General features: G+C 42.4%; 1 protein-coding gene across 1 annotated transcript; it reads right to left on the bottom strand.

Annotated features, from left to right (window-relative positions):
* Positions 1-226: 226 nt before the first annotated feature.
* Positions 227-9,574, bottom strand: LOC137168166 (uncharacterized). Its single transcript, XM_067570670.1, has 2 exons — positions 8,567-9,574; positions 227-1,934 (listed from the first exon to the last, which is right to left on the bottom strand). The coding sequence occupies exon 2, from the start codon at positions 1,913-1,915 to the stop codon at positions 446-448; it is 1,470 nt and encodes a 489-aa protein (XP_067426771.1). The 5' UTR covers positions 1,916-1,934; positions 8,567-9,574; the 3' UTR covers positions 227-445.
* Positions 9,575-19,694: the final 10,120 nt, after the last annotated feature.

The raw sequence follows: 19,694 nt of genomic DNA, 5'->3' as shown, positions 1-19,694 counted from the left end.
TTCATACATAAAGGTATACTGCTGTCATATTGTACACATATATATATAAAGAGGAATATATTAATATCAAAGACATACACATGCTTACGTACTAATCAAAAATAACTTAGATTATGAAAGATAAAATCATACAAAAACAGTACTTTTTTAAAATCTCTATATATGACAATTTTCCCTAAGATCTAGTATTGAGGTCTTCGTGTGTTTTTCAAAAGTCTTTTTGAAGTTGTGACGGAGGGAGGGAGGGAGGAAGAGAGAGAGAGAGAAAAAAAATGGTGGATTAAGGCTGCCATCATTTTTTTTTTTTTAAAGGAAATGTCACCAGCAAGTGAAAGTGCACACAGAAGGATGTCACAGCTGCTCTGCTCTGTGTCACTCTCTACTTCTTGTCATCTCTCTCTATCTCCTCCCCTCCCCTCTCCTCCTCTCTTTCTCTCTCTCTCTCTCAGCCTCTCCCTTGCCTCGTCAAGACCTCCCTCCCCATTGTCTGATTCGCTCTGGACAGCAGCACGCAGACGCAGGACGAGTCGATGCGGATCCACCTCCATCCGGTTCTGTTGTTCGCGTCTTTGGTGAGCGCTCGGACGTACGACTGCTTGGCTTTGCACTCGCTCACCCACTGTTTTTTATCCACGCCCAAGCAGCCGGCCCCCGCTACGCCCATCCCCGTGGATTTCGCTGACGCCGCGGCACCCCTCGACCCCTGCGACCTGCCGGCATTGCTGGGCTGCTCGGCCTGGCGGCAGCGAGTCTCGTAGAAGTACTGTTTGAGCGGTCCCGTCTGGGTCTGGATTTCCTGCAAGATGGTGACCTGTTGACCATGGGAGTCGATGGCGCTCTTCTTGTCGGTGACCCAGACGCTTTCAGACTCGCATACTGACTTTTCCCCTCTCCTCCTGTCAATCAAGTGCGAGCGTTTATCCCTTTTAAGAGGACGGGTGGCTTCGCTAGTAACTCTAGAAGAGTCTGCCCAACTCAGAGTCGTGCTCCGGTCGATCGCCCGGTCCCCGTGTCCCTCGATGTGTCCGTCCGTGTCCTCCTGCTCCTCTCTGTTCCCGTCCTCCTCCAGCAGGCCGGTCTCCAACATGAGGAGGAGAGGGGGGTGTTCCGGGGGCGACGGAGAGGGCGAGAACAGGACTCGAGGATGCAAGTCAAGAAACATCTCGTCTCCTTCGAGGATATTGTCCAACCCGGTTCCTAGACCCAGCCCTGCCTCCAGGGTCAGGCCCTCCTCAGTCAGGCTTCTTCCAGCCACCGGTGTCCCAACTGTCGATGCATCTCTCCGCTGCACCGAGGGAACGGTGGGTTCTGGTCCTCTCTGAGCCTTTAGTTTAGCAGCAGGACTGACAGCACTATGTGTTTCCACTGCAGAAACCTCTAACGGTCGATCCGTAGAGTCCTGATTGTCCTTCCTGGAAAAGTCCGCAAAACTCAAGTAATCTTGTCGGCTGCTGCTGTCAGCTTTGTAGTCCTTTGGTAGAGAATTATCCTCAGAAATATCCTCGGTCCTGAGTGTTCCTCCTTCTGTGGAAACATCCAAACTGTCACTGCTTTCGTCGTCGCTGCCTGAGTTGCTATTTGACTGGTAGGTTCCTTGATTCTCCACTTTGAACGTGGAGGTCTCTTCATCTGCGGAGGATTTTGCATAATCCTTACGGTTCTGGAGGTTTTGTGTGTTGGTTTGTTGGCTAAGAGCAGCGGTCATGTTGTAGTCCATTTGTGAGGCGTTTCCATGGAAGTTGTAGTCCGTAAGGGGCTCCGCGGGAGCTGCGGGGCGAGCGGCCGGCTCATGACGGTGCTCTCTGCGCTTGTCGAAGCCGAGCTCTGTCGTCGCGGCAGCAATCCTGGACACAGGGTTGTGAGGAAAGGGCAGGGCCGAGGCAATCACCATGGCAACCAGGGGAAGCCAGTGCATCACTCCCAAGACGTATCAGCTGTTGGATAAACGAGAGAGACACAGAAGAACAGAGAGACAATGTTATTTTAAACGAAGCAAATTGTGGTTTATACAGTAAAACTAAACACCTCAATTAAAATGTAAAATGAGAGGTTTTACTGGTGGCCCACAGCTTTATAACCGTGGTGCTTTAACTGCTGAGGTATGGCTTTAAAATCTTGGCAGAACTTGTGGAAAAATAATACAGCAAGGTCACCCTCTGCTTCTTCATACGGGAAGATGGAGCTCAGCTACAAACACTGTAGATTCTGCCGTCTGAAGGGTCGACCTTCAGACGGAGACACACACAACCTGGTCTGTACGCAAGCCAGAAACTTAACAGCCAAAGGAAATGAATTAAAAAGACATCTGCAACCCGAGAAAACAAGCCTTTCCTTTAAGCTTTTAAAGGCATCACTTGTTTTATTTTATTTTTTGTTCTATTGTTGAAGCTTTTTGCAAGATCCAAGAGTGTGGGAAGAAGATTCTGTGGTAAATCTGTGGCAACAAACATGGTCTACTTGCCAAAAAACACAGTAAAGAATCCTGATATTACTGAGGTAAACCTCAGGAATTCTACCTGATCGACCCCGGGCTGCCAGCCAGTCTTCTTGTTTATGCCTAAACATGATATAAACCATCAGTTGTCTTTGATTGGAGGTGGTTTACTTACTATAATGATGTTCAATCATCAGTATTATACACGTCCTGCCTGTCATAACCTGCATGTTCAGTGCACTTTAGTAGTAGATTTTGTGTAGTACAAATATAAAAGTACTACTACAGAACCTTCCTGATGATTCATCTCAAGGTCGGAGTGATGGAGCAACATGTTGCTATGAAACACAACAGTATGCTATGAAAACTGTCCAGTCAGTTACTAAAATGTTATTAAAAGTGTATTTAATTAATTACAATCAATAGAATTGAAACATTGCACATTAAATCAAGTCTTTAGCTAAAAGAAACTTTAAGATGCCCTCCAGACATGTCTTGAAGTTCTATAACATTCTCTACTTTTAATAATAATTTGTGTCTAATATGGTTTTTCCATTCAATTATCTCATTAAAATCCTTCAATTAACATCAACTCCTTCTCCCTCTTTAGAAGTTGAACTGCTGGACACAAGACGTTTCCTACTTCACTTTAAAGTCAGTTTTCAGTGTTTGTGCACCGGAGGCTTAAAAGTTTCTACATCACACTTGTTTAAGTTGAATATAGGACCAGGATTTGCTCCAAACTAGTTGCTCGTAGGTACACAACTACCAGAACAAGAAGAAAAACACATTTTTAAATGGAGGGGGACATTATCTTGACTGTCTCATGGTGATAAAATAGGCGTCAAAGTGAGTAACGATCACATTTTTCCTTCAAACTTTTCCTTTTTTATTATTTATTAGCCTACTTAAAGATTCTTTTCTCTTAATTAGCCTGATGCTACGTTAAATTACGATCCATCGAATCGTCGTTATAAAAAAAAACTATTGCACAACAAAAACTGTACAAGACTCAAATCCTCCTCGTGGAAGCCAAATGTTAATGTTTAGTTTTGGCGTGTTTGACATCACACGGATGAAACAGAAATCCCGAGTCGAGCAGAGATGATTCATCTGAGGTTCACCTGTGACTAACCGGAGAAATATTCCAGTCACGTCCCGTCCATGTGGCGTGTACGGCGGGAAACGTCATTCAACCGGCACTGAGGAGCTTTTTTTTTCTCGCCGGAGGTGAGTATAGATATTTGTTTGAAACCGGGGAGAAGGTCAGTTGGAAAGAGTTAAAATAGGTGGAATGATCAGAATGTGAGTGATGCAGCTTTACTGGAGAGGCTCCTTCATGGTTTCCTCAAACAAACAAAAAAAACCAAAAAAACAAAAGTGCCAAAGACAGGATGTGATGACGGTTTGTGTGTTTGTTTGCTTGTGTTTGTCTGTGCTGGAGTGTGAACAGATGTTTCGTCAGTGACCATCATCATCAGTGAGCGTGTGTGTGTGTGTATGTGTGTGTGAATAAGTGACAAAACAAAATACTTTCGTTGACAGGACTTGTACTCGGTGTGGCCACACCCTGGACACAATGCGCTCGCCGAGGAACAACAGGGTTTGGTTGACGCATCGCTCACGCAGCCAGCTCGGGCGCTTAAAGTACCTGTTCAATAAATCACATCAAAGCGCTTCCTGTTTGGTCAGGCTACTGGTTGACGCAGCCAAATATACAAGGGTAAACCCAGTAAACCAGGCTGCTGACTAGCCTTCAATAAACAAAATCTGGAGGAGAAGAGGGTGAAAAGTAGAATTGATCAATCTATAAGTCTGTGGTGGGAGAGTTATATCTGCAGGGCTTCCTCGGAGCGTTCAGGCACCACACAGAAGGCCGGCAAAGCAGACTCCCTAAGTGGTTTCTTTGTAAAACAGCAGCAGCAGCAGCACTTCATCACCATGCTCCATTTGCTACAATGACACGCATCATTTACGCTCCCCGCGAGGCTAGACGAGGACCGCGACGTTCTTCCGCCCTCTGGACCTGACCCAAGCTCTCTGAATCCCCTCCCAGATGAGCACACACACACACACACACACAGACACAAAAATCCCAGTCTCTCTAAATCGAAAAGCTCACTTAGCAAATAAAACCCCACTCAACACTACGCATTTATGTTAATCCTAATCTCCGTAGCTTGAAATTCTTCCAAATTAGTTGAGGGAAGCACGGGAAGAAAATACCCTGAAACCACAGAACAAAACAGACAGAAAGAAACCACCTCACCCAGCAAAAATCCATGAATAAACAGACTAAAACAGAGTAAACTATGACATTATCTGTACGGCCTGTGTGTGTGTGTGTGTGTGTGTGTGTGTGTGTGTGTGTGTGTGTGTGTGTGTGGACTACACGTGCAGTCTTTTGTGACTGTTTAGTCATTTCTAAACACTTCGATCCATCACTTTAGGGTTTGGTAGATGATCGGAAACTTAGAAAATGAAGAACTTTGCTACAAAACTATGAAATACAGTAACATTCCCCGAAGATATCAGAGGGATGACATCAGTGAACATTTTTAAGTGACAGATCTGTTTCGCTTTGCTTTCAGCGAGTCTTTTAACACGCAGTGGGAACTGAAGGGGTTTATCCTAACATACAGTAAATCTGACACAGTGTTTTCCTGCCTCTGTTTGGCAACTTGCTGTTTTATTTTATTGCTGTTATTAATATCATTCATCGTTTTATTATCTTATTAAAATGAATGATTGTTATTGTCCTAATAGACCGTTTTCGTTTGTTTATTTCTCCTTGGAGCCACACTAAGTATAAAAATGTGCAAAAAAATATTTTTCTTATTAGAGCTGCAACCATTAGTCAATTAAGGGAAAATGAATTGCCAACTATGTTGATAACTGATTCATTTTCAGTCATTTTTTTTAAAGAATTCTCTGGTTCCAGCTTCTTAAATATGAATATTTTCCAGTTTCTTTTATCCCGTATGATAATAACCTCAATAACTTTGAGTTGAACAGGATAAAACAAGATATTTTTGGTTGCATTTTGGACTAAAATCAACAGTTTTTCACCATTTTCTGACATTTTCTGGACCAAACGCCTAATCAATTAGCTGAGAATGATCATCAAGTTAGTTGCAGCCCTACTTTTTCTTATTATTATCATTATTAGAAGTATTATTAAGCCATAACATGATAAAAACCACTTTGAAACCACCGTGTTGACTTGCAGCTACTAAAGGGACCTGCCTCTAAAACACCAAACACGCAGAAAAACAATAAAGTAAAAGTGTTTCTCGACTTAAATCTGGCACCTGGCGAATGAGGCCGACTTCTGTTTTGAGTGCTGCCGGTGTGAACGGCGGGGGTTTAATCCACACGACACAGCGTGAGTGAAAGAGGAATCAGGGGGAGGAATTATGGAACAGAGGGCCTCTGGCTGCGAGACCCTCCGCAGGAAACAGATGCCATAAAGCAGCTCTACACCTGGCAGTCGCTACTGTGCTATTAGCCTGTTAACAAACTAATCCTCACCAACACCACCACCACCACCACCTCCTCATGTGTGGCTAATGTCAGACACGTCCGTCTGACAGACAGATAATGCATTCTGTGTTAGTGCTGGGACCTAATCCTGCTTCTTTGATGTCATGTAACCTAAAGAACGACAGGAGGGGTGGGGGGGGGGTGGAAGATGTCTGGAGGAAGTTTCCCCTAAAAAGCAAGCTCACACCTTACTTATGAGAGCTTCGGTCTGACGAAGATGTCCCAAATGTGACACCGTGTGACATGGAAAACACACGCAGGTTAGATGTTTGTCTTCTCTCTCTCTCTCTCTCACATGTGCTCATTTACAGTGCCTCGCTGTCCCGCTGTGCAAACAGCCCATTAATTCCAGGTCTGTGATTGTTTCATACCACGCTCAGCCTGCAGGATCCAACCTCCTCCTCCTCCTCCTCCTCTCTAACCTCTAATCTGCCACTTGTAGATGTCTGTGTCTCTTTCACACACACACCAGAGGCTGCAGTTTGTTAAGGCTGCAACTAATGATTGTTTTCATTATTTTCTCGATAAACGGATTAGTCGTTTGCTCTTTAAAATAGTGAAAAATGTAGATTTTAGCCAAAGATGCAAACCTAAAATGTCTTGTTTTGTCCATCCAACAGTCTACAACCCGAAGATATTGAGTTTATTATCATGAAAGGACAAAAGAAAGCAGAAAATATTCACATTTAAAGAAGCACGGACAAGAGAATTATTATTATTATTATTATTTTATATATAAAAAAAAAAGAATCACAATCATGAAACAGTTATCAAAATAGTTGGGAATTAATTTTCTAATCGACTAATCGTCGCAGCGCTACAGTTCGCTACGCGCAGTATCGCGATAAATAAAAAAAAGAAGCATTTTTTAAAAGCTCGCCTGATATTATATCTCACATCATCGCAGAGGAAACAGAAGCTGAATTACCGGATTAAACTTTCCTCTTTGTGATACTTTTTCACTTGCACTTGCCACCCGAGAAAAAAAAAACAACCTCCCACCGAGCCCAATCAAGCCTCTGATCTTTCCACACTATGGAATGAAGACATCAGCTGCGGGTATGATGTGTTTTATACGCAGCCTGTGTGTGATCTACCTGCGGGATGGGTTTGTGATTCAATAGCTCTCACCTCACCTGGTTTGACTGCCAAAGAAAACAACATGTGAAAACAGGCTACAACCGCGAGGCTGCCAAAGAAAATAATACAAGACGTAAGTGGAGTGGTTTAAAAATGTAATGATCTTGTGCAGGGAACAAAAGAAAAGAGTGGCCGCATATGAAAGGAGTAAAAAAACTTACGATATCGAGTAATTGCAGACTATTAAATTAATCCCAGAGTATTTTGATGATCAATCAATTGTTTTGAGTCTTTTTTTTTTAAGAATAAAATGTCAAATGTGAATATTTTCTGGTTTCTTTAGTCTTTTATGACAATAAACTGAACTAACGTGACAATTTTCTGACATTTTATGGACCGAACAGCTAATCGATAATGAAAACAATCGCTATTTGCAGCCATATAAATAAATAAACAGTATCTACATGTAGAAATGTGAGTAAATGAGCGAGCTGAGCAACAAATAAATAAACAAATGAATAACAAATAACAACGTGAATGAACTTCCATATATTACTTTCATTTAGCCAAATTATTACATACGTTTGATCAAATAAACTAATTAAATAAATAGTTTGTTACTGGCGTTATGTAAACGATCTGCCTGAGTAAATAAACAACATAGAGGATATAAATGTACATAAATACACACAGTTCAAGGCCTGCATGTAGGGGCGGACTTCACCATTACACAAGGTAGGCAACTGCCTGGGGCCCCAAATAAAAGGGCCCCAAACAGCTTATAGAGTTATTGTGATGATTGCATATGAAAAACATTAAATTATGTTGTTATTCTAACTCATTGTACCATGAAATAACTTACAAAAGTTAAAAAATATGCAACTTCTTCTACTTCAGAGGAAAATATTGCATCACTATAATTATTAAATATGATTATTTAAAATATGATGCATTATTATTCATTAAACCAGTGGTTCTCAAACTTTTTTCACCCCTAAACTGACACAAATTAGACCACCGACCCCCATCTGATAAGATTTTTTGCTTTTATATGTTTTATTACAGAAAGTATATGAAACTCATGACCAAACTAGTCATACATGTCATTGTGTTGCTTTATGACGGAATTACATGAAATAAATTAGTCGCCTTTTTGCTGGGGACCCCCTCAAGGTCCCCGGACCCCAGTTTGAGAACCGCTGCATTCAAGCATTATATAAAAACAGTTAGAATTAGAAGCTCCACCTTGAACATAGTTAAGTAAATTTAAATACACTGTGCTAATATTTCCTCTCTTACACTCAAATTTGAATGCAGGACTTGGCATTAATAGTTCATAGTTTTACTTCATTAAAAAAAAAGTTTCGGGTACTTTTTCTACCACCAACAATTCCCCAACATTTCCAGTTAGAGAAAGGATGAAAATAAAGCGTGCCAGTGTTTTCCTGTGGCCCCCAAAATCCCTAAATCCGCCCCTGTACTGCCTGCATGTGTGATTTAAAGCCATACCGTTTAGGTGAGATCCGGACCCCGCGTCCTTCCAGCTGACACCACATTGATTATAGAGTCCTGTCGCCAGTTGCTCAACTGGTTTTAAAAAAAATAAAGTCAAAAAACACTTTCGCAGAGTAGCCGCACAACTAAACACACACACGTTTCTTTCTTCTTTTAATAGTCCGTGACATCGCATGTGAGCCCCAAAAAATCCGACGAGGGGGAGAAAAAAAAAAAAAAAAGACAAAGTTACAAACCAGAAAACTGTGCTGTCCTGGGAGCGCTTCACTGCGGGACAAGAGCCAGTGTGTGTTAATAAACCCAGAAAACTACCACACATGTAAACCTGCCGCAAAATGTAGATACTCCATGAGTTGTTACTCCTCCAGGGCAGCCCGGGGGAAAGGTATCACAGTCCAAATATGTGAAGTGGAGAGGTGAAGAAGTTGGCCAAATGTTTTAAGATCTGAACTCCGCCTGAAACGCGTAAAAGTCGGACACGCGTCAAGCTCGCGAGAGCTACGCGCACAACTTCTGGTCGCGACTTTCAAGATTAAAAACCACCTTTACGACATCTTCGGGATTTTACGGCAACTCGTTGACGCTGAATTACATTTTTACTCCTCGTAAATGTCCAGCTGCTCTATATTCGTTCCCCAAAACTAAACTAAACAGCCGTCTGCTTTCTTTTGAAAAATCTTTGTCACGATAGAAAAGTTTGCTTTAATTTCACAACACAAAAACAGCCACTTCCGGTGCTAACTCTTGCTAGCTTAACAAAGCCAACGGCTGGTTTCTCTTGGGAAGCGCAAAGACAAGACGACGTTTTTTCCCCCCTCCAAGAGGTTAGTGTATTGAATAAGAGACGTACAGCTTTCAACGAGTTACATGTGTGAGAGCAGATGTGTCCAGAGCTCGTTTCCTAAACAGATGCATATAATATAAAACAGTGAATCAGGATGTAGGGAGCAAAATAAGCCCAAAAATGCACATTTCCTTCCCTGCTAGTTTTGCTATATTCAAAGAGCGACAGACTGCAGATGTGCGTGACAGATATATTTTTTTTTACCTTTACCTGCCCCCCTGTTCTCATCCCCGCCCACACTTCCGAGGAAAACAATTTGATGAATTACCAACAATGTGGTGTTGGCGTGGATCCAGGCGGTACGAGACTAACTATTATATTTACTCAAGTACTGTACTTAAGTATAATTATTGAGGTATTTGTACCTTACTTGAGTATTTCCATTTGCTGCTACTTTATATTTCCACTTCACTACATTTCAGAGGGAAATATTGTACTTTCTACTCCACTACATTTATCTGACAGCTTTAGTTACTTTTCAGATGAAGATTTGACACAATGGATAATATAACAAGCTTTTAAAATTTAAAAACACATTGTTAAAGATGAAACCAGTGGTTTCCAACCTTTTTGGCTTTTGACGTCTTATAAAAAGCAGTGTGTAGTTGGGGTCACATTTCACATGTCTATGAGTTGTTAACAGCTCCACCAAATAGTGATTTTTCCCTCTAAACTTCTCACATGCTTTCATTTCAATAAATGTTCAAATGATCCAATATTTCACCAGAAATCAAAGATTAGAGAAAAAGTCCCAAAAACTGAAAACAGATTTGTGAATCAGAACTTTGTTTTTTCTTCTTTCCTCTCCCATTAATCATCTCACGACCCCTCAGACTTATCTGCTGACCCTTTGAAAGGGGCCCGACCCCTAGGTTGGGAACCAGTGGACTAAACTAGCTAACTGTATATAAAGTAGTTGAAACTAGCTCCACCTCCAGCAGCTACAACAGTAACATGCTGCTCTAACACTGATGCTTCACTATTAATAATCTAATGATGTCATATATAATAATATATCAGTCAGAGGGACCAAACCACTACTTTTACTGCAATACTTTAATTACATCAAGCTCATAATACTTATGTACTTTTACTGAAGTAGGATTTGTCATGCAGGACTTTTACCTGTAATGGCGTATTTTTACATTGCTGTACTGGTACTCTTACTCAAGTAAAGGTTCTGAATACTTCTTCCACCACTGGACTCAGATGATGTGACTTAGGGAAAATTATTACAAACAAGCTGTAGTGAAGCTTGATGGCGTAATTCATCAAGATCCTCTTCTGCAAGTGCAGGGTGCAATATAATCCCATTTGGCACAACCAAACCTGAGGATGTAACCTTATGTTTTGATGCCAAATCCGAGTCTGCTTTCACACTCAGATTGCTTCCTGTTCACTTGTGCCAGATATTTTAAAATCTGCTCACAATCTTGCTATTTGGCACTCTTGCTCAAAGGCAAACTGACAGCATAATTAGAATCTTATTGACTTCATCGGTTGTAATTAGTATCCAGTGGTGGAGGAAGTATTCAGATCCCTTGCTTAAATAAAAGTGCCAATAAAGCACTGTGAAAATACTGCATTTCAAGTAAAAGCCCTGCATGAAAAATCCTACTTCAGTAAAAGTAGGTAAGTATTAGCAGCAAAATATACTAAAGTATTTAAGTAAAAGTACTCATTGTAGAATAAATGATATATTATTATATGAGATCATTATTAATACTGAAGCATCAGTGTTAGAGCAGCATGTTACTGTTGTAGCTGCTGGAGGTGGAGCTAGTTTACACTACTTTATATACAGTTAGCTAGTTTAGTCCAGTGGTTCCCAACCTAGGGGTCGGGCCCCTCCAAAGGGTCAGCAGATAAATCTGAGGGGTCGTGAGATGATTAATGGGAGAGGAAAGAAGAAAAAACAAAGTTCTGATACACAAATCTGTTTCTGTTTTTGGAATTTTTTTGTTCCAAATTGGATAATTTTACCAATTTCGGAATTGAAGAGTTATTTGAATGAAACCATGTGAAACATCTAGAGTGAACATTACTATTTGGTGGAGCTGTCAACAACTCATAAACATCTGACATTTAACGAGGTGTCCCTACTAGACTTTGCTTTCTTGTGGCTGAAACCTTGCTTAGATTAGTTGTCTTTGTGTAAAATCTTAATCTGAAAAGTAACTAAAGCTGTCAAATAAATGTAATGCAGAAAACTTAATATTTCCCTCTGAAATTTAGTGGAGTGCAAGTATAAAGTAGCATCAAATGGAAATTCCCAATTAAAGTACAAGTTCCTCAAAATTGTACTTAAGTTCAGTAGCCTACTTGAGTAAATGTACTTACTTTCCACCACTGTTAGTATCTACTTTCACACTGTATGGATACAAGACAGTATTTGCAAAAAAGAAAATATTCATCTCACACAGGGAGAAGAGATGTATTTAAACTACTGCAATTAATACAAATAAAAAGTTCGACTCTAGGTCAAGCAATCTCCCCAAAAAAAACAACACACATGCCGGACAAAATCTAGAAATTAAGATGTCTCATAAAATAAAGCAACTGTGTCTGTGTCCAATTAATGTTGACATGACACAGGCAGTTATGGTTTCCAACAGTAAAAACTACACAGATACTCAGATTCAAAAACTTTTAATGTCCCAGAGGGGCAATTTGCTTTACAGACAGTAGTCCAACATAAATACATATAATACATCATACACAACACAGCACAAGATCCATATCTGCTACACTCCTACATCGCCACCATGAATCATGAAAAAATGAAAGAAAGACACAATGACATCCAAGGTTATAGTTTAAAAAAAAACAATAGCAGATGGAAGTACGGACAATCTGCATCTATTAGTGCTACCTTTGGGGAGACTAAACCTCCGCCGCTGATGGAAGCAGCTGGAAATCAACACGTAACGGATGTTGAGGGTTGAAAACAAAAGTCTGTGCTCTGAAGGTCATTAAGGGTAGTGCCAGCAATCTTAAGACTACAATAGACAAACCATCAAATCATAGAAAAAGAAAGGAGAGACTTAAGAAAAGATGTCATGTCCACATTAAAACTTTTCAACTTCCTTAAAAAGAACAACATGCTACATGTAGCATCTCTTCTAGGCCGGTGCCCCAATACTTATATTGCTCTGCTGCTGCCACTTGCTCACCCTTAATCACACACAAGCACCACAGATACATGTTTTAAAATGTAATTAGTCCTAAAAAATACTCGGAATAATCTGAAAAGCAAGGTAAACTTGTGCTTGAATCACCACATATGCCTCAGCTGGAGGAGGACTCACTGATTTTGGGGGGGCCTAGGCAGTGGTAAGAATGGGGCCCCCATTGAATCCCCACCCTGTTTTCCGTTTGACCTCTCATCTAAAACTACAAGCTTGACAACCCTTGTAAATCTGCTATGAATCATTTTCCATCAACGCTATACAGAATGCAAATGTTTTAAATGGGTGAATAGTCAAGACAAGTCAGTTTTATTTATATAGCGCTAAATCACAACAGAAGTCATCTCAGGGCACTTTTCACATAGAGCAAGTCTAGACCGTAATTTACAGAGACCCAACATTCCCTCATGAGCAAACACTTGGCGGCAGCGGCGAGGAAAAAATCCCCTTTAACAGGAAGAAACCTCGAGCAGAAGTGGACTCTAGGTGGGCGGCCATCTGCCTCGACCGGTTGGGTTGAGAGAGAAAGACAAAGGGAGGGGGAGAGAGAGAGAGACACAGAGAGGCACAGCAACAACAACAATAACAATAAGAATAAAGCTCGTATGTCTTGTAAAGCATTTATCGTTGACATCAGTGTTGTAGGTTTATGTCCCATCTCATCCCAGAAGTCAGCTGTGGTATTTTTGGTATTAACCACTAAGAAAACTGATGCCACAGGCAAAGTTATTTGTTTTATGGTACAAATCCATATCCTCACATGTGAGGTATCTCTTGATATTGCAACACAGAGCATTTTCAACAAGTTTTCGTTATGAATCTGGCATTTTTTTTGTCACATGTAGCAGATCAGATCAGATGTAAAATTGCTCCCTGAAAGTCAAAATCCAGGGCTTCAACCTGCCTGTGATGTCATCCGATTGTTCGAACGTGCCAACAAGTGGTCATCCGTCCTGTAATCTTTGTTGCTAAGGTTGTTCACATTGTCCACTCGCATATTACAGGTCGGACTTGGGCTCGAGTATGTACATAAGTGTCAGTTTTGCGTAAACAACGACAAAAAGAAGGAAGCTTCCAGAAGCTAACCAATCAGAACAGAGACAGGAGCTAAAACAGCCTGTTTGAGACAGAGGCTGAACTGAGGGGCTGTATAAAGGGCCATTATAAGTTTGTCACTATAAATCATGCAAAGATATTCCAGTAGAGCCCCAGAATATAAATATAGACCTGGAAATGTGCGTGATACGTCCCCTTTAAAAGTCGATACACACGTACACGGTTACATTATATTTCTGTGTATGTTTGTTGGGCGAGTGCAGGCGGTTCGGGAGTCTTATAAAGTTGAAAGGATGGAAACAAGAGCCGGTGACTGGCTGCTCTGTCCACTCACAGGTCTTTGGGGGGGGGAAACTCGGCGAAGGCCCAGATGAGACACAATGGAGGTCTATGGAGGACACACAGGCCGACAGACAGTTCAACGGGTCCTCGGAGCAGATAAGTCGTCCCTATACAGACCAGACGAGGGGTTCGCCGCTATTGACCCGCGAGAACAGCCCATCCACTGAGCCTCCCCACCTTGAATGGCCTTGTTGAAAAGGAGAGCCATAAATTGGCGGATGAGCAGAGAGGGGGGGACACTCTGCCTCCCCCCCCTCCTCCGGCCTCCTCCTCTCTCTCTCACTCTCTCACATGCTATCTCTTTCTTTCCTTTACCAAGTAGTGGTTTCCATCTCACCAAACCCCTTTTCCCCCTGAATGTTTAAAAAGATGAAAGGATAAGGAAAAAGAATGGAGACAAAAGAGGGGAGGGTTGTGTTACAACCCTGCCCCTGAGAGACTGCTCATGAAAGAGTTTGGGGATGAGAGAGATAGGGACCAGAGAAGAGACACAGAAAGAGAAGGGGATCATGAAAAGAGGTTTTTCAAACTCCAAGCCGCTAAAACGGGTCACTTCTGTATAGAGAGGCAGACTAAAGTGCAGTCTTCACTCAGGGACTTAGATATTTAACACTGTCAATACCCTCGGATGGAAGCGAGCGTTGATATACTTGCACTCATTGACTGATTGCGCACACACACACACACTGTCTTTCTCAAACCATACACACACACACACAATGTACAGTAGATGCTGCTGGAGAAAAAAAAAAAGAAGAATCTTTTTCTAGATCTTGTGTCCACCACCCTGCGTCTGCACACACACACACATATACACACACATTCCCTGTTGTCTCCCTCGCGGCATTCCTCCCTCTTGGCATTTAGTGTCAGTCACTCGAAATCCTCGCAAACCCTCCCACCATTCTCTCTATCTCCTTCTTTGTCTGAACTTGCCCTGCATGCACTTAGATATTTCCGCCTCAGGGTGCATCAGTGAGAGTCAGAGTGACTAAGAGTTAAAGAGAGAGAAAGTTGTTAGCTAAGTGCGGACAGAACCGACGGTCAAACAAAGATGACGATTGAGAGGGCAGGGACGCGCAAAATGTCGTTTTCTTAAGCACTTGCCCTCTTGCTCTCTCTCTCTCTTATACACACACACACACACACACACATGCAGATATGCAAAGCAAACCGCAACCATTTTACAACCGAGGAGCTATTGTGGTTTATTTAAGACATTCATTCACAGAACAAGTTCTCCTTCATACTGTCACAGCAAACAACGAATTAAAAGATTTCTTTAAATCCCAGAGTCACCAAAAGCCTTTTTAAAGTTAAGTCACAATAAATGGCAGGCAAATGTACCGCAGCAGTTTATCTGTTTCTCCTTTGGGGATTTTGTGTTTCCGACAAACAACATTTTCATGACCGAAACAGATTTCCAGACTATTGTTAAAGCCCCTGTAAAAACCAAACCGATCCGTTTTATGGTACAGTCCCGCCTCGTACATGAGAAACTTGTAAAGCCTTCAGAAGCATCACGCACTGTGTCTCATATCCATTTCACTAGAATCATTTTGGACGTTTTGGAATCGCTTTTGATCTACCTTTTGGACATCTTCAACCAATTCTCATTTCATTCTATAAAAAAAAAAAAAAAAAAAAAATCACACACGAAGCGTTTTTCCAGATGTCACTTTTACTACCTTCGACTTCGTCTGATGAAATCTTTCCCACACGCAGCGCCGTCAGACATCAGTTTATTTCTCTCGCCTTGGACATCCTCCTTCATTTGAAACTTGGATCTGAGCGTAATTGGAAGGTAGCTATTATGGCAATTATTGCAAATAGCTGAGCTGAGCTGTCAGGGCGAGGCTAACAGTCTGTCTCGTCCGCAAACAGAGCCACGAAGTCAGACGTCAGACCTCAATTACGGATGTTCGACCTCCCCGAGGTACCCGTCGTCAGTCCTTCATTGTCTCCTCTTCCATCTTTACGCACTTCACTTCTCTCTGTCTTCTCCCTTCCTTCTCTCGCCACCTGAATTGTTGGACATTTTCATTGTTCCTTTCATCATTCACCTCACCTACTAAACTTAACTCCCTCCTCCTGCTCTCTTAATTCAAACCTCTCTTTAGTGAGAGCCGCACTACCATTGCCACCGTTACCACACACACACACACACACACACACACACACACACACACACACGCTGAGGTATAACTGCATATGTTTCCAATTTCAGGCGTAATGCTCCTCTCTCCGCAATCTGACCCAATTAAGCCGGAGCCTCCTAGAAACGCGCCAGTCGCTAGCCATGGTGGTGGCAAAGAGGTAAAGGGTCAAAGGTGAGGTCATTCATGGGGGGGGGGGGGGGGCGTGGAGGGGAGGGTCAGACTCTCTGATGAATGCGTCACCGCCTGTCTGTCTGGCTCACAGTCTGTCTTAAGCTGGAGATATATTTGCCTTTTAACCACGCGTTCGCACAGACAACCAGCTGCGCCTTTGTGCTTTGCGTGTTACTGGAGGATTCCACTAGAGGGCGCACCAGACATTTAAGGATATAAATAGAACTTCCATGCACGATGCAACAGTCTCACACTTGTTTCCGTTTATTTTTGCAGGTTTCCATGTCGACTTCTACAACGGTACTGATCTCACGCCAGCTATTCTGACAAGCATATTTGTCACTGTGCAGCTGCGGGTAATTGGGGACTTGGTCTATTAACTTGTCTTCCTTTCGCCATTGTTGTTACTGCTTTTAAGCCCGCTGACCCCTGAGCCTGTCACATCCCGATAGCGCCCCTACCGTTCATGTGCGTATAGCATCTTGCAAACACGTAGCGTTAATTTCTGAGGACGTGCACGACCGACGCTCCAAACGGACGGAGGATACGATGTGCATGTGCACGCCTAGTTTAAAGCAAATATATCTCCGGCCTTAGACATCCCTGACTGCGGCTCTTTAGCTGCTGTCTAACTTCCCCACAGACATATTTGGCACAGGTGCAGGATTCTGCAGAAAAAGCAACCCGGGCCTGAAATTAAATTTCACAGCTTACTAAAGGTCAAAGAGAATGAGTGACAGGGTCTGGAGCCAGACCACACATAAACACACAAACAGCAACACAGTATGCATGAAAGTATGCGCGCACACACACACACACACACACACACACACACACATGCCTGTACCGACACACTGCTTCTCTGACAAACAAACAACACATGCGGCTACAAGTCTTTCCTGCGTGAAACTGAAATTAGCGGATGGAATGTTCACCGTTGGGAAAATGGTCCGACAGGGAGCGGGAATATGAGAGCATCAAAGCTGCAAAGCCCTTATTAGGGGAATTGAGGACTTAGTTTGGTAATTCTGTTTAATGCTTAATGAGAAACAGGTTTGAATGGGTGCAGACTGGCGCTGCGCTGCATTACCAGTCAGGCAGCCTGTCCTTTTTTCAAGTCTGTCTGTTTCGATTTGGTGTTTGTGCTTCATGCTTCGGCGCAGAAGCTGGGTCATTGTCAGTTTATGAAACGGCTTCAGACGCCGCCATACAACAGTCACCGTATGCTCACACTGTGTCCGTCTTGTTTACATCGTCTGCATCGCTGATCCCTCTCCTCTTACAGCACCTCGCTCTCTCTCTCTCACTCTCTCCCCGGATCACCTCTCAATCACTCCTCCTCGCCTCCTTATCTGTCCCTCCTCAGTGTCACGTTACTGGACTCAATCCACCTACAGCGGCTACACTTTCATTCACTTGACACAGATTCGTTGCAGTCTTGATGCCCCTGGATTAGACATGATCTATTTACAGTTACGTCTTCCTTCTCGCTAACACAATCCACACCTTCTTCTATGTTTTTTTGCACTTATCCACCCCTCCGTCCCCTCTCTCTCTCTCTCCCTCTCCGCTCCTTCACATCCCCTCACCTCCTCTTCCATAAGCCACGTTTTGTCCCTTTCTTTGCCAGGGGAAAAATGTTTCACATTGTAAACTTTTCTCACTGTACAACACCCCGCTGGATCGCATTTCAGAGGCAGACTTGGTGTTTGAACTGCTCGGGCAATTAGTAGAGGATAGACTTACAGCGCACCTACTGCACAAAGGAGGCACCGGCCCAGTTGTACAAGCCCCTGTTCCCGTGCTGCCCCCTCTCCATCTGTCACTCCTGTGGGACTGTGTTTGCATGTGTGTCAGTGTGTGGGGCTCCGCATTAGAGCTGCAACTAATATTTATTTTTTGATTCATCAATTAATCGTTTAATCTATGAAATGTTAAAAAACAGTGAAAAAATGGTGTATATGACTAAGAAAAACAGCAAATCTTCACATTTGAGCAGCTGGAACCAGAAAACGTTGGGAAATTTTGCTTGAAAAATGACTGAAACGATTATTAATCAGTTATCAAAATCTCTGCAGATCAATATATCAACATGTGCAGATGTATCTGTGATGCTTGCATAAGTGCATTTGTGTTTGATACTGCTGGACAATTAACCATTAAGTAAATTATGAAATGACATTATTAGTCTTACTGATCTAAATATTTGGCAAATTTCAGTCACTTTTCAAGCAAAAATGCCAAATATTTGATGGTTTCAGCTTCTCACATGCGAATATTTGCTGTTTTCGGATTCACATATGACAGTGGATTTAATATCTTAACATTTTAGACTGTTAGTCAAACAAAACAAGACATTTGAAGACATTTTTTAACATTTCATAGACTAAACGGTTAATTGATTAATCGAAGAAATAATCTGCAGATTAATCAATAGTGAAGAGAATTGACACAGCAACCAATTATGTCGAACCAGAAGTTCAACAAATCATTTCAGTTCATTATTTTTTATCTTCATAGAAAAGATAAATGCATTAAAATATTTATCAAAATGACAGTTTATGGTTTTATGACGACTTTATGTCGTCCAGCCTTGGTTTGCGTCTATCTGACTGCCGTCTCAGAGAGGAAGAAGCTGTGGCGATTTCACACCATCAGAAGCAGCGTTGGCATATTAATGTCCGCAAAGTCACGTCGTTATACAACAACCTATTTGATAGTTGAGACGCTTTGCACATAAATCAATCCTGGCAATGCTAGTAAAGCCAATCATAGGTCTGCATTCTTCACCGAACAGTGCAGACTCTCTGGTATGACAAACTTGAAACTCCTCAGCTTCCTCCATCGGTTTATTTATAATTCTGTGAGTTTATAAAATGTCGTGGTTCATGGAAAAAGCAAGACTCTTGTATGTATACTATGTAGCAGCTCCACCCATGGGCCTCCGTGCACTTTCAGGCCTCACGGACTGACACTGATATCTGTCAAAGGATCCCCTTCAGAGGGAAGCTACTGTACTGATTTCTCCACTCAGTGCAGAGTCATAGCGCCCTCCTGTGGGAGGGAGGGTAAAACTCCCATGTGAGGCCAGTCATCTTGACCCCCCCACCCCATGTCTGCTGTCAGGCTGGACGTCCAAACCACCTCTGCATTACAGCCTAAATTTCTTAAACAACGTGAAAACCGTCTTTCTTATCTTTCTCTCGTCTCGCTCGCGGCGGTTATGACAACAGTCCTTCCTCCTCCCCTGATAACAGTTTTTGAAACCAGGCAATAAAAGGAGGCCCTTTGCGATGGAGACGAAGTGAGTGAAAGAAAGGGAGGGAGGGGAGAGAAGAGAAGAAGGGAGAGATAGGGGGGTG

The sequence above is a fragment of the Thunnus thynnus genome, chromosome 17, assembly GCF_963924715.1.
Source record: "Thunnus thynnus chromosome 17, fThuThy2.1, whole genome shotgun sequence".
In the NCBI taxonomy this organism is placed as follows: Eukaryota; Metazoa; Chordata; class Actinopteri; order Scombriformes; family Scombridae; genus Thunnus; species Thunnus thynnus.
This window is presented reverse-complemented; position numbering and strand designations above follow the sequence as displayed.